The sequence below is a fragment of the Neoarius graeffei genome, chromosome 1, assembly GCF_027579695.1.
Source record: "Neoarius graeffei isolate fNeoGra1 chromosome 1, fNeoGra1.pri, whole genome shotgun sequence".
Taxonomy (NCBI): Eukaryota; Metazoa; Chordata; class Actinopteri; order Siluriformes; family Ariidae; genus Neoarius; species Neoarius graeffei.
The window spans coordinates 86078899-86091307 of NC_083569.1; the positions used below are offsets into that span (position 1 = coordinate 86078899).

The 12409-nt window shown below is 41.1% G+C and overlaps 1 protein-coding gene across 1 annotated transcript in view; it reads right to left on the bottom strand.

The window, feature by feature from the left end:
- Positions 1 to 12409, bottom strand: part of LOC132864631 (butyrophilin subfamily 1 member A1-like) — a 176427-nt gene that overhangs the window by 15395 nt on the left and 148623 nt on the right. The window contains exon 11 of the mRNA XM_060898080.1: positions 5417 to 5429. Coding sequence (XP_060754063.1) covers positions 5417 to 5429 — 13 coding nt within the window. The remainder of the gene's footprint in view (positions 1 to 5416; positions 5430 to 12409) is intronic.

Sequence of the window (12409 nt, forward strand, 5' to 3'; positions counted from 1 at the left end):
GTTTTATATTTGTAGCCATCACCTATTCCTCTCCCATGCTAAAAGGTGTTTAAAGGGTAGTGTGTACTCACAAGGGTGTGTTAAAGAATAGGAATTGAGTGAGGGGGCTACAATAATATTTCATTGTTTCATTATGTTTCATGAAAGCTGCTGTTGTGGTCAGAAATATAATTTATTTTTGTTGGCTGTAATCATTCATGCAGAGAGAGATTCATATTTTTCCAGCTTGGTAAAGCAGCATGTTTAACATGTGATGTTTACTAATAACTTCTCTTATCGCCCGCTGGCGGTCGTGACTCCTGACATTTATTTATTGTAGATCAGGATTTTAAAACATGAATCAGCCTCAGAGATGCGCAGAAACGTCAGCAGTGATTCCATAATATCCATGCAAATTTAAGCTCCAAGATTCATGTCGGGGAAATAATATGGTTTTAAAAAGCGATGACTGAGACAATTCTTTGTATATTTGAGAGGAAACATCAACTTCGAGTGTTTGTGTCACTTGTTGATATTCCACGTGCGCCGGATCCGCCATGTTTCTATCGCAGAGTCGAGGTCGGCAGTGAGGAGACTCGAGCTAAAAAACTCACGAGGTGCAGGTTCACATCAGATTATTTGAGCTCACGCCAATATATATATGAGACCATCTAAGCTTCTGTTTATGTAAAAATTGATGGATTTTACAATTATCGAGCCGTTTTGTAATCAGAACTAAAGGTTGAATTGAACAGTTAAACCACTTACAGTGGGGTGATGGGCTTAATTTTTATCTGAAAATGCGGCTGAAGAGACGATCGATTAGTCTGTCAGTGTTTAAACCTCTGTGGGAAACTGAGCAAGCCGTCAGAAAACAAAAGAAAAGATGAATCTCTCTTTTCTCTGTTCCTGCTTTTGTGTTCTCGTTTCTTTCTCTGTAAGATCAAAACATTAGGTGTATAACTCCATACTCACTACTGTGGAGTCGAGCCCATGCGTTCTCAGGCTAAGATCGCTAAGCGCCAGCTAGAACAATTTGAACAATCTGTCCAGAAAAATGATGTCATCTAATCCTGCTCTCTCTTCCAGCTGCACTCACTAGTCAGGTTTTCCTTTTCTTTTCCTCTGGAGGGAGAGTCGAGTCCGCCATGTTTGCCCACGCCGATGTGTTTCGGTTAAAAGTAGGTCAGACGCCGCATGGTGGTCACGTGATATTGTTGCTCACTTGCTTCAGCAATCTCCAGAATTGTAAAATGCGGGACGCTTTTTATCTCAGCAAAACATTTACACACAGGATACACGGTGTGTGCAGCAGCAAAACATCTCCAAACTCCAACAGCAACAGAAATAAAACATTTTACCCAGAATTCAACTTTGCAGTCAGAACCTTTAACTGCATGATGATAAAACTCTTCGACTTCTTTGTCCAGCACAACAACAACATTCACCTCTGAAAGGGAAAGAGTTTTATACTCATCACTTTTCCACACACATGGTGGAACAAATCATTCTTTCAGAATAATCTGTTTTTTCCACACAATGTTTTACTCACATTTATAATCTTTCATTTTTACAAGTGAAGCTGAATTCAATCAAATCATAAAGCTGAACAGGGCGTCACGGTGGTGTAGTGGTTAGCGCTGTCGCCTCACAGCAAGAAGGTCCTGGGTTCGAGCCCCGGGGCCGGCGAGGGCCTTTCTGTGCGGAGTTTGCATGTTCTCCCCGTGTCCGTGTGGGTTTCCTCCGGGTGCTCCGGTTTCCCCCACAGTCCAAAGACATGCAGGTTAGGTTAACTGGTGACTCTAAATTGACCGTAGGTGTGAATGTGAATGGTTGTCTGTGTCTATGTGTCAGCCCTGTGATGACCTGGCGACTTGTCCAGGGTGTACCCCGCCTTTCACCCGTAGTCAGCTGGGATAGGCTCCAGCTTGCCTGCGACCCTGTAGAGCAGGATAAAGCGGCTAGAGATAATGAGATGAGATGAGATAAAGCTGAACAGTGAAGGCTAAAGAACAGTGGTTTACTCAGTCTGGGGATTTGGACTCAACCCCTTCCAGTCTGATCTACCAGCGGATAAATAGTTTGTATGATCTATAACGATGTCCAAAGTTGATGCTAATCTGTGTTTCTCTCCTATGAATGAATGAATGAAAAGTACAAACAGGTCTCGGGTGCTCCATTATAACTCACTAACTCCCCCACACTCCTGCTGCAGACTCCGGAGAAAGAAATAACCTGAGAGTTATAAAACACATTTCTTTATGGATCTGATTCAAATCCACGATGACCTTCACTGTGTTCTGTTGCTATAGTGATGCAGGTGCGCGCTCGTGAGAGGGGAGACATTTAATGGCAGGAGATGTGAAACGGTACGACACGCTCCAGACTCGATGGCCTTTGCCTCGCCCAGAGTAACCCGGATGTTCAACTGGAATATTTGTGGTGTTGAATTTTGCAGCCTGAATCTGACTGGTTGAATCCGACACTGAAATTAGCGACCTGAATCCAGATTTCTGAAGATCTGAAAACTCAATTATTCTGTCTGAATTTGTGAACACTGAAAAAATATATTTGAAGAAACATCCTTGATTTTTTTTAATCTGAATTTTAAAACATGAATCTCTGAACACTGAAGAACAATAACTTGCATTTCAAGGATGTTAATTCAGAATAAATAAATACAGACATGAGGTTTGCAACTGTATATATTTCACTCCTGGGTGTAAATTAGAGTGTTTTGGGTTTTAACCCCCCAATAATCAAAAGCAGCCAATACAACGCCCCAAATAATCATATCGTCATGATGAATGAAAAATATTCACTGTTATAAAACATGATAAAGTGGTCGGTTTTCTTGATTCGATGTAATTAGGAAGTAAAGAATGACATTTCTTTCAGCCCCCCGTCCCTGTGTAAGACATGTTTGTGGAACCCATCCTCCTCTCCCCGCGTCTTCTCACAAGCAGTAGCCGGTGCGAGCGGGAGCGAGCCGTCATACAAAATGAAAAGAGGAGCAACAAAAAACCAACCGACAGCTTTAACTTGTTGGTGTAAGAAAAAGAGAAAAGCCTCTTCCCAACAGGAGGTATGTTACTGTAATGGCGCTGACACTCATGAGTCAAAGAACTGAATGAAAGTCTGATTTTCTGCTGTGGTTTCACTGTGTGAGGTGAACTGTTCGCTAACTAGACTAGCCTTCAGAGAATCACCGCTTTCATCTGAGAGACTCACTAACTGTGATCATCTCGATTATTTCTAAGGTTTATCAAGATATTATTTATTGTTAAATAATAATAATTTAGGAATTCCCCATTGCCAGGGTTTTAACAGCTATTAATGCTGCAATAACGATTCATTCAGTTCATGATTTGAGTCCCGATATTTATGAAAGGGAAAAAAAGGAATTTACCACAAAATTGCAGCATTTATTTTCCTATTCTTTATCAACTAAAATATTCATTTTCTTTAAAAAAAAAAAAAAACTTTCGTTTTACATGCACACGATTTTTCCCATTTTTGTCTGAATGCTAATTTTTATACATCTATGAGGGTCATTTATGAGATCAGTGTAAATTCTTGGGGTTAAAAAAAAGTGTTTTTTGCTGGGTTTTTTTTTTTGGGGGGGGGGGGGGGGGATTGCTTGGGCTCGGGTTCGGGCTGCACCATTATGTCTAGTTCTGTCTGACGTGGTCGATGTTATTCCTCAGTGTTTATAACACATGTTTTGATGCTGCCGTGTCCTTCGTGCTTCTCGGCTCAGTGTCGATGTTGCTGATTGGTTGGTTGGGGATAATTTTGACGAAGGATTGCAATGCTGTGAACTGTGTGGCATGAACAAAATGGCAACAATAAAGATTTGGATTCTTCCGTAAAAATAAATCGAGGTGGTCATGGCTAAAAGAAGAAATAGTGATATAAAATTACTGGATGACAAGGGTGAGAAAGTTATACAACTCAAACCGGGAGAGTTTATTAAAAAGATCAATCAGCCGGGCAAAGCCATCTGTGAACTTTGCACAGATACCATCAACTACAGAGCACAGAGTAGGTTAAATATAAACATTTGAATAATTAGTGTGGAAATATTCTAGATCAAGGCTTCCTTCTGTCTTAATGTAAATTAAGCCAAATGTGTGTATAAAACTACAGTACTCCCAGCTTCCCAGAGTAAACTTGTGTGTGTAAGACAGAATGCACAGTAGTTGGTCTCCCTGCTTCTGGATCGAGGTAGGAATCAGATCCACTGTTGACACTCTGCAGTGTCCATGTTGTCTAAAGTCTGGCAAAGGGTGCAGGCTGTCATATTATATATATGTTATTTCCCAGCTGGGAGGTCTGTATGGTGAAATACCGTGACCGAGGTCTTGAAAGTACTGACTGAGGCCCTCTGGGCCGAGGTTAGTATTCAGGGCCAAGGTGAAATACCGTGACCTCGGCCCAGAGGGCCTCAGTCAGTACTTTCAAGACCTCGGTCACGGTATTTCACCATACGGACCGACCTTAAGCTGATAAATAATATATTTATTTTTTTCTTTACCAAATTCTAACAGAAAACGAGAGCGCCCGAAAGGGAAAACCGAGCCGAGCCGCTATTTTGAATCCTCATTCACGTCTGTAATGCAAATGGCTTCCTCCTCGGTATACAAGTGCACTTTCATGGCAGGAAAAAAACTACATTTTGCCACCTATGTAGTCCCCTATTTATACAAATAGGAGTCATTCAGGATTCAGCCATGTTTTTGCTCGGCGTTAGCAACAGTTAGAGGTTTTTAGCTTTCTCCTGAAATGTTTTTTCTTTAATTTCTTCTTCCTCAGGGTAGTAAAACTCGCTTTCACTGTGAACACTGTCGTTATCGCTATCCATGATGTAAAATTAATGCTATTCTCATGAGAAATGCGAAAATAAATGTTGACAAAAATTGCGACTATGTTGTTTGTTGTTGTGAACGAGCGAATCGCTAGATGTCCGTAACTGCGGTCCGTATCTTAGGATATGGGCCCGCTTGCCAGCCAATCAGAGTGCAGGATTTGATGGAAACCGGACCGCGAAAAAAAATAAGAGAGTTTATTATATGGACACGAGTGTTTTACTGGGAAATACACCACTCATATTTATCATACCAACTTCATCCAGGACATTCCATATTTTCCAATATCTTCCCTCGTGAAGAAATTGATGAATTGTTTTGATTAACTTGTGTAGTTTTTGTTTATGGATGTATTGATAGAATAAAAAGAAAAATTACACAATGGCTTGAAGATGTGAAGTTTATCTTCTCATGTTGAAAAATTCATTTTCATACGAAATACATCCCAAACCTGAGTGACATTTTACACACACACACACACACACACACACACACACACACACACACACACACAGAGTACAGACTGTTATTTAACTGTACTGAAGATAAAAAATTCAGATTGTTCTTACCTGCAAATAACTTCTTTAGAAGCACTGAAATATGAAAAGATTTTAGATTAATTTTCCAAACAACTAGATTCAACAAAAAAGTAAAATAAAATTATAATGTGAATGATGTTTACAGACCAAAAGTAAAAAATATGGTACAAATTAATATTTGAGATCAAAAACAAGTTTATTGCCAACAGTAGATTTTTCCTAAAAACACTGAATGTAAAGAAAGAAGAAAAATATAAATCTCATAATCTGTTCCTCTTACTATATATATATACAGTTCCCTCCATAATGTTTGGGATAAAGGCAGATGTTTTATTTGCCCCTGAACTCCACAGTTTTAAATTTGTACTCAAACAATTCACATGTGGTTATAGTGCACATCCTCAGATTTTAATAAAGCAAATGTTTGTCCATTATAGTTTGACCATGTAGAAATTACAGCACTTTTTAATCCATACACACACAAGGCACCAGAAAACAGGGTGTTTCAAAAATTTGACATCATTTCACAGTCTAATAACTTTGCCAATTCTCGTTCAATTGACCTCAAATTTTAACAGCATGTGTGGAAACAGGTCAAAATTTTATGTTTCATGTTTTTAGGTATAGAAATGCCATTCACTGGAAAAGAAAAGGTGTTTTGTGTGTTAGAGTACGCTCGAATACAGTCAAACAAGACTGTGCAGCGTGCATTTATGAGAGAATTCGGTAAAAATGCACCAACTGCAATGCAGATTTGGACACGGCACAAAAAGTTGAAAGAGGAAAGCTGACTGTGTGTGTGTGTCAGGCGGCACGCATGTTGAAAATCTGTGAAATCCTTCATGGAATCCACATACCTTTTGAATTTCTCATTCAAATTTTGAGGAATAAATCTTATATTGCTCACCATTAAGCCTGCTCAGTTTCATTTGCCTAGACTATGTAGTTTCTGGGATATTTACATCTCAAATAATATCACATTTTTTGAAACACCCTGGATTTGGGACACGGGGCTTCACAGGTGCGAGTGATTATTCAGGTGTTTAATTGCTTCATTAGTGCCGTCACCTTTAGAGTCGTCTTTTACTGTTTGTCAGCACGAGGAACAGAGTTGTGCCAGTGAAAGTCAAGGACACATTAAAAGGTCGAGAGACGAAAATAAAACAGTGAGAGACATTGGCCAAACTTTAGGCTCAGCAAAACCAACTGTTTGGAACGTTCTTAAGAAGAAAGAGAGAACGGGTGAGCTTAGTAACCATAAAGGGTCTGGTAGGCCAAGGAAGAGCTCCACAGCTGATAACAGAAGAATTCTCACCATAATGAAGGAAAATCCCCATAAACCTGTCTGACAGATCAAAAACACTCTTCAGGAGGTAGGTGTGGATTTGTCAGTGAAAAATGTCTGCAGAAGACGTCATGAACAGAAATACAGAGGCGACACTGCAAGATGCAAACCACGAGTTCGCCACAGGAACAGGAGGGTCAGGATAGTTTAGTAAAAAGTGATTAAAGGAGCCTGCAGCGTTCTGGAAAAAGGTCTTATGGACAGATAAGAGCAAGATTACAGTCGTGCTTGAAAGTTTGTGAACCCTTTAGAATTTTCTAGATTTCTGCATAAATATGACCTAAAACAATCAGATTTTCACACAAGTCCTAAAAGTAGATAAAGAGAACCCAGTTAAACAAATGAGACAAAATATTATACTTGGTCATTTATTTATTGAGGAAAATGATCCAATATTACTGTGGGGCAAAAAAGTATTTAGTCAGTCACCAATTGTGCAAGTTCTCCCACTTAAAAAGATGAGAGGCCTGTAATTTTCATCATAGGTATACCTCAACTATGAGAGACAAAATGAGAAAAAAAATCCAGAAAATCACATGGTCTGATTTTTAAAGAATTTATTTGCAAATTATGGTGGAAAATAAGTATTTGGTCAATATCAAAAGTTCATCTCAATACTTTGTTATATACCCTTTGATAGCAATAACAGAGGTCAAATGTTTTCTGTAAGTCTTCACAAGGTTTTCACACACTGTTGCTGGTATTTTGGCCCATTCCTCCATGCAGATCTCCTCTAGAGCAGTGATGTTTTGGGGCTGTCGCTGGGCAACACGGACTTTCAACTCCCTCCAAAGATTTTCTCTGGGGTTGAGATCTGGAGACTGGCTAGGCCACTCCAGGACCTTGAAATGCTTCTTACGAAGCCACTCCTTCGTTGCCCGGGCAGTGTGTTTGGGATCATTGTCATGCTGAAAGACCCAGCCACGTTTCATCTTCAATGCCCTTGCTGATGGAAGGAGGTTTTCACTCAAAATCTCACGATACATGGGCCCATTCATTCTTTCCTTTACACGGATCAGTCGTCCTGGTCCCTTTGCAGAAAAACGGCCCCAAAGCATGATGTTTCCACCCCCATGCTTCACAGTAGGTATGGTGTTCTTTGGATGCAACTCAGCATTCTTTCTCCTCCAAACACGACAAGTTGAGTTTTTACCAAAAAGTTCTATTTTGGTTTCATCTGACCATATGACATTCTCCCAATCCTCTTCTGAATCATCCAAATGCTCTCTAGCAAACTTCAGATGGGCCTGGACATGTACTGGCTTAAGCAGGGGGACACATCTGGCACTGCAGGATTTGAGTCCCTGGCGGCGTAGTGTGTTGCTGATGGTAGCCTTTGTTACTTTGGTCCCAGCTCTCTGCAGGTCATTCAGTAGGTCCTCCCGTGTGGTTCTGGGATTTTTGCTCACCGTTCTTGTGATCATTTTGACCCCACGGGGTGAGATCTTGCGTGGAGCCCCAGATCGAGGGAGATTATCAGTGGTCTTGTATGTCTTCCATTTTCTAATAATTGCTCCCACAGTTGATTTCTTCACACCAAGCTGCTTACCTATTGCAGATTCAGTCTTCCCAGCCTGGTGCAGGTCTACAATTTTGTTTCTGGTGTCCTTTGACAGCTCTTTGGTCTTGGCCATAGTGGAGTTTGGAGTGTGACTGTTTGAGGTTGTGGACAAGTGTCTTTTATACTGATAACGAGTTCAAACAGGTGCCATTAATACAGGTAACGAGTGGAGGACAGAGGAGCCTCTTAAAGAAGTTGTTACAGGTCTGTGAGAGCCAGAAATCTTGCTTGTTTGTAGGTGACCAAATACTTATTTTACTGAGGAATTTACCAATTAATTCATTAAAAATCCTACAATGTGATTTCCTGGATTCTTTCCCCCCATTCTGTCTCTCATAGTTGAAGTGTACTTATGATGAAAATTACTGGCCTCTCATCTTTTTAAAGAGCCCATGGCATGAAATTTTCACTTTCTGAGGTTTTTTAACGTTAAAATGAGTTCCTCTGACCTTCTTAAGTCACCCCAGTGGCTAGAAATTTCATAATGTGTAAACCAAACTAGGCCCAACATTTGAGAATGGCGCGTCAAAACGGCGCGTTGAGAAGCTCTTCCCTTGCCGACGTCAGCAAGGGAGATGATCCCCACGCCCCCCCCTCTGGATTCCCACCCACCGTATGGATTGCCCGCCCAACTCAAAAGTTGCGGTTTGTCCTACCAAGCCTACTGCGCATGCGCAAAGCCTACTGCGCATGCGCAGAACACATGACTACATTTTGTAGTGAGGAGCCCATAGAAGACACAACATGGAAATTGCGCTATACATGGATGTGACAACACAGAAAGAGTCTGTTTTTACTGCCGACGGGAGAGCCCCTGAAGACGCAGTGGCTTAATTTTATTTACTTCAATAATACGCCGTGGAGTCTACCTAAGACGCTGTATGTTTGTCAGAAGCATTTTCCTGAGGAATGTTTCCACAACTTGGGACAGTACAGGGCAGGTTTTGCACATCAACTGTCACTGAAGCCTGGGTCTGTGCCAAGCATCCCTGCCGCATCAGCAACAAACACCAAACAAGTAAGTGTATAACTGGTCATTTTGCCGTGTTTTAAAATTGGTGCGTTAGCCTAGCAATGGCTACATTATCTGTGCAGTTAACCGCTTCCTGCAGTTAGCCAGGTACTCTGCGCTACCTCTGTTATAATAGCCAATCAAAGCAGTTTTTACAAAGACACCCACATTCTTTTTAAGTCACTCGTTCATTTTATTTGTTTGTTCAGTAAAAACCCAAACATTTGTTGAATTTATTTTATTTCCTCGCGTCGCACCTTAATGACGTCAGCGCGCGGTATTTAAAACTGCTCAGTTTTACCATGGGCCTCAGGCTGAAAAAAAAACGACAAAGTCCCAGTTTTACCATGGGCTCGAGGTGTACCATTTTTTTTTAGACAGGGCGGACGGACCAGGGCATTCGCCCACCTGGCCGTGCCCGACGAGGAGCGCTCTTCGCCGGCTTGGGAGGCAGATGGCAGCCTCTCCCCCATGGCACGGCCACACCCTCTACCCTTCCCCGCCTCCTGCTTCTCATTAGCAAAACGACGCACTGGGAAAAGCGCTGAAATGGGGCTTTCTTCCAGGAGACTATATCTACGTTCCGAGGGTTCATTTCGAGAAAGGCTGCGGATATAACATCCGGAAGCCTCCACGATCCCATTTAAAGCATCAACAAACCACCATGCCATGGGACCTTTAAGTGGGAGAACTTGCACAATTGGTGGCTGACTAAATACTTTTTTACCCCACTGTACATATCTGTGAGTGGCAAAAATACAACCCCAATTCCAAAAAAGTTGGGACAAAGTACAAATTGTAAATAAAAACGGAATGCAATAATTTACAAATCTCAAAAACTGATATTGTATTCACAATAGAACATCGACAACATATCAAATGTCGAAAGTGAGACATTTTGAAATTTCATGCCAAATATTGGCTCATTTGAAATTTCATGACAGCAACACATCTCAAAAAAGTTGGGACAGGGGCAATAAGAGGCTGGAAAAGTTAAAGGTACAAAAAAGGAACAGCTGGAGGACCAAATTTCAACTCATTAGGTCAATTGGCAATAGGTCATTAACATGACTGCAGGGTTCCTACAAGTTTCTTCAAGTCAAATTCAAGGCTTTTTCAAGGCTTTTTAAGACCAATAATCCACAAATTTAAGACCTTTATCGCAGTTCACCATAATTCACCGGAAACAAACATCTCAAGTTGTGTGTACTCGTTTCTTAGAAAAATGTGAAAATGCGCAAAGGATGATGTACAGAGTACTCACCGAACACCACCACAATACAAAATCATGTAATGTTCAGCAGACGATGCTTAATTAAGAGACTGTTATTTATTTTCGGGGTCAATGGAGGATGTCCTTTTGTGTGATAACTTTGTGTGACACCTTGCTGAATTAATTTCTGTCTCTAAGTTGTCTTTGACGTTAAAAGATTCTGGATATTCTGAGTCACTGATAATACATTGCATAGGCTTCACTTCCAAATTCTGTGAATGAAAAACACATTTAAGTTTACCATTAACAGATTTATTAAAATTATTAACAACAGTTATTAACAACAGTGACTTACCACAAGAGCTATGCCTTTACATCCATTCCTGCCTAAAGCATCATAAAAAAAAAAAACCACTTGCTAAATGACAACCATTTTTGGGCAACACGTACTTCAAGTTAAAAAAAACATTTTAGGTGAGAACCTTCGTTGCCATTGTAGGACTGGTGTTGGGCTACTGTGTGTAGCGTCCACAACACCTCAGCCTTCATCGTAGGTGTTGAACCGAGTGTTGTCCGCAAATCAACTCTAGTACTAGGGACTACTGTAGCGGCAACAGACTGGCCATCCTTAGCCGTGCTAGGTAGTTGGCTAGGTACCAGCTGGCTAACGTCAACAGCTGGTCGAAACACAGATGAAACAGACGGCGTTTGCCGTTTATCATTGAGAAGAGCCATGTGTTTTGAAGACTGCGCGTGAGAATCCAGCGCCTTAACGCCCATTGTGCCCAATTTAAACGTCCTTTTGCAAACTGAACAAAAAGCTGCGAATATGTCACCATCCACTGGTTTAACCCATTCTCGAAATGAACTATGATGTAGCCATAACTGGTTAAACTTACATTTGCCCATTTTTACACCGTCGAGTTATCGTTTAGCCTGCTTCCACCTCCCTGACCTTCCGAATTTCCATTAATCGCCAGCTGTAAACTATTAGCAGCTACCTCAGTCGGTGTGCGCGCGTAATTGTTCCGCCCACAACTCCAGTTCCACCACTATTGGCTACTTGGCCACCCGTGCCTCATTTACTAAAACAATGACGAAAAAATAACGCCTGCTGGGGTATTTAAGTAATGAACAATGCTAAAATACAAATTATCATCGGTGCACAAATTTAAGACCTACACATTAAAATTCAATGCTTTTTCAAGGCTTTTCAAGGTATTATTTCCAAATTCTCGAATTCAATGCTTTTAAGACTTTTTAAGACCTCGCGGGAACCCTGTGACTGGGTATAAAAAGAGCATCTTGGAGTGGCAGCGGCTCTCAGAAGTAAAGATGGGAAGAGGATCACCAATCCCCCTAATTCTGCGCCGACAAATAGTGGAGCAATATCAGAAAGGAGTTCGACAGTGTAAAATTGCAAAGAGTTTGAACATATCATCATCTACAGTACATAATATCATCAAAAAATTCAGAGAATCTGGAAGAATCTCTGTGCGTAAGGGTCAAGGCTGGAAAACCATACTGGGTGCCGTGATCTTTGGGCCCTTAGACGGCACTACATCACATACAGGCATGCTTCTGTATTGGAAATCACAAAATGGGCTCAGGAATATTTCCAGAGAACATTGTCTGTGAACACAATTCACTGTGTCATCCGCCGTTGCCAGCTAAAATGCTATAGTTCAAAGAAGAAGCCGTATCTAAACATGATCCAGAAGCGCAGACATCTTCTCTGGGCCAAGGCTCATTTAAAATGGACTGTGGCAAAGTGGAAAACTGTTCTGTGGTCAGACAAATCAAAATTTGAAGTTCTTTATGGAAATCAGGGACGCCATGTCATTTGGACTAAAGAGGAGAAGGACGACCCAAGTTATCATCAGCGCTCAGTT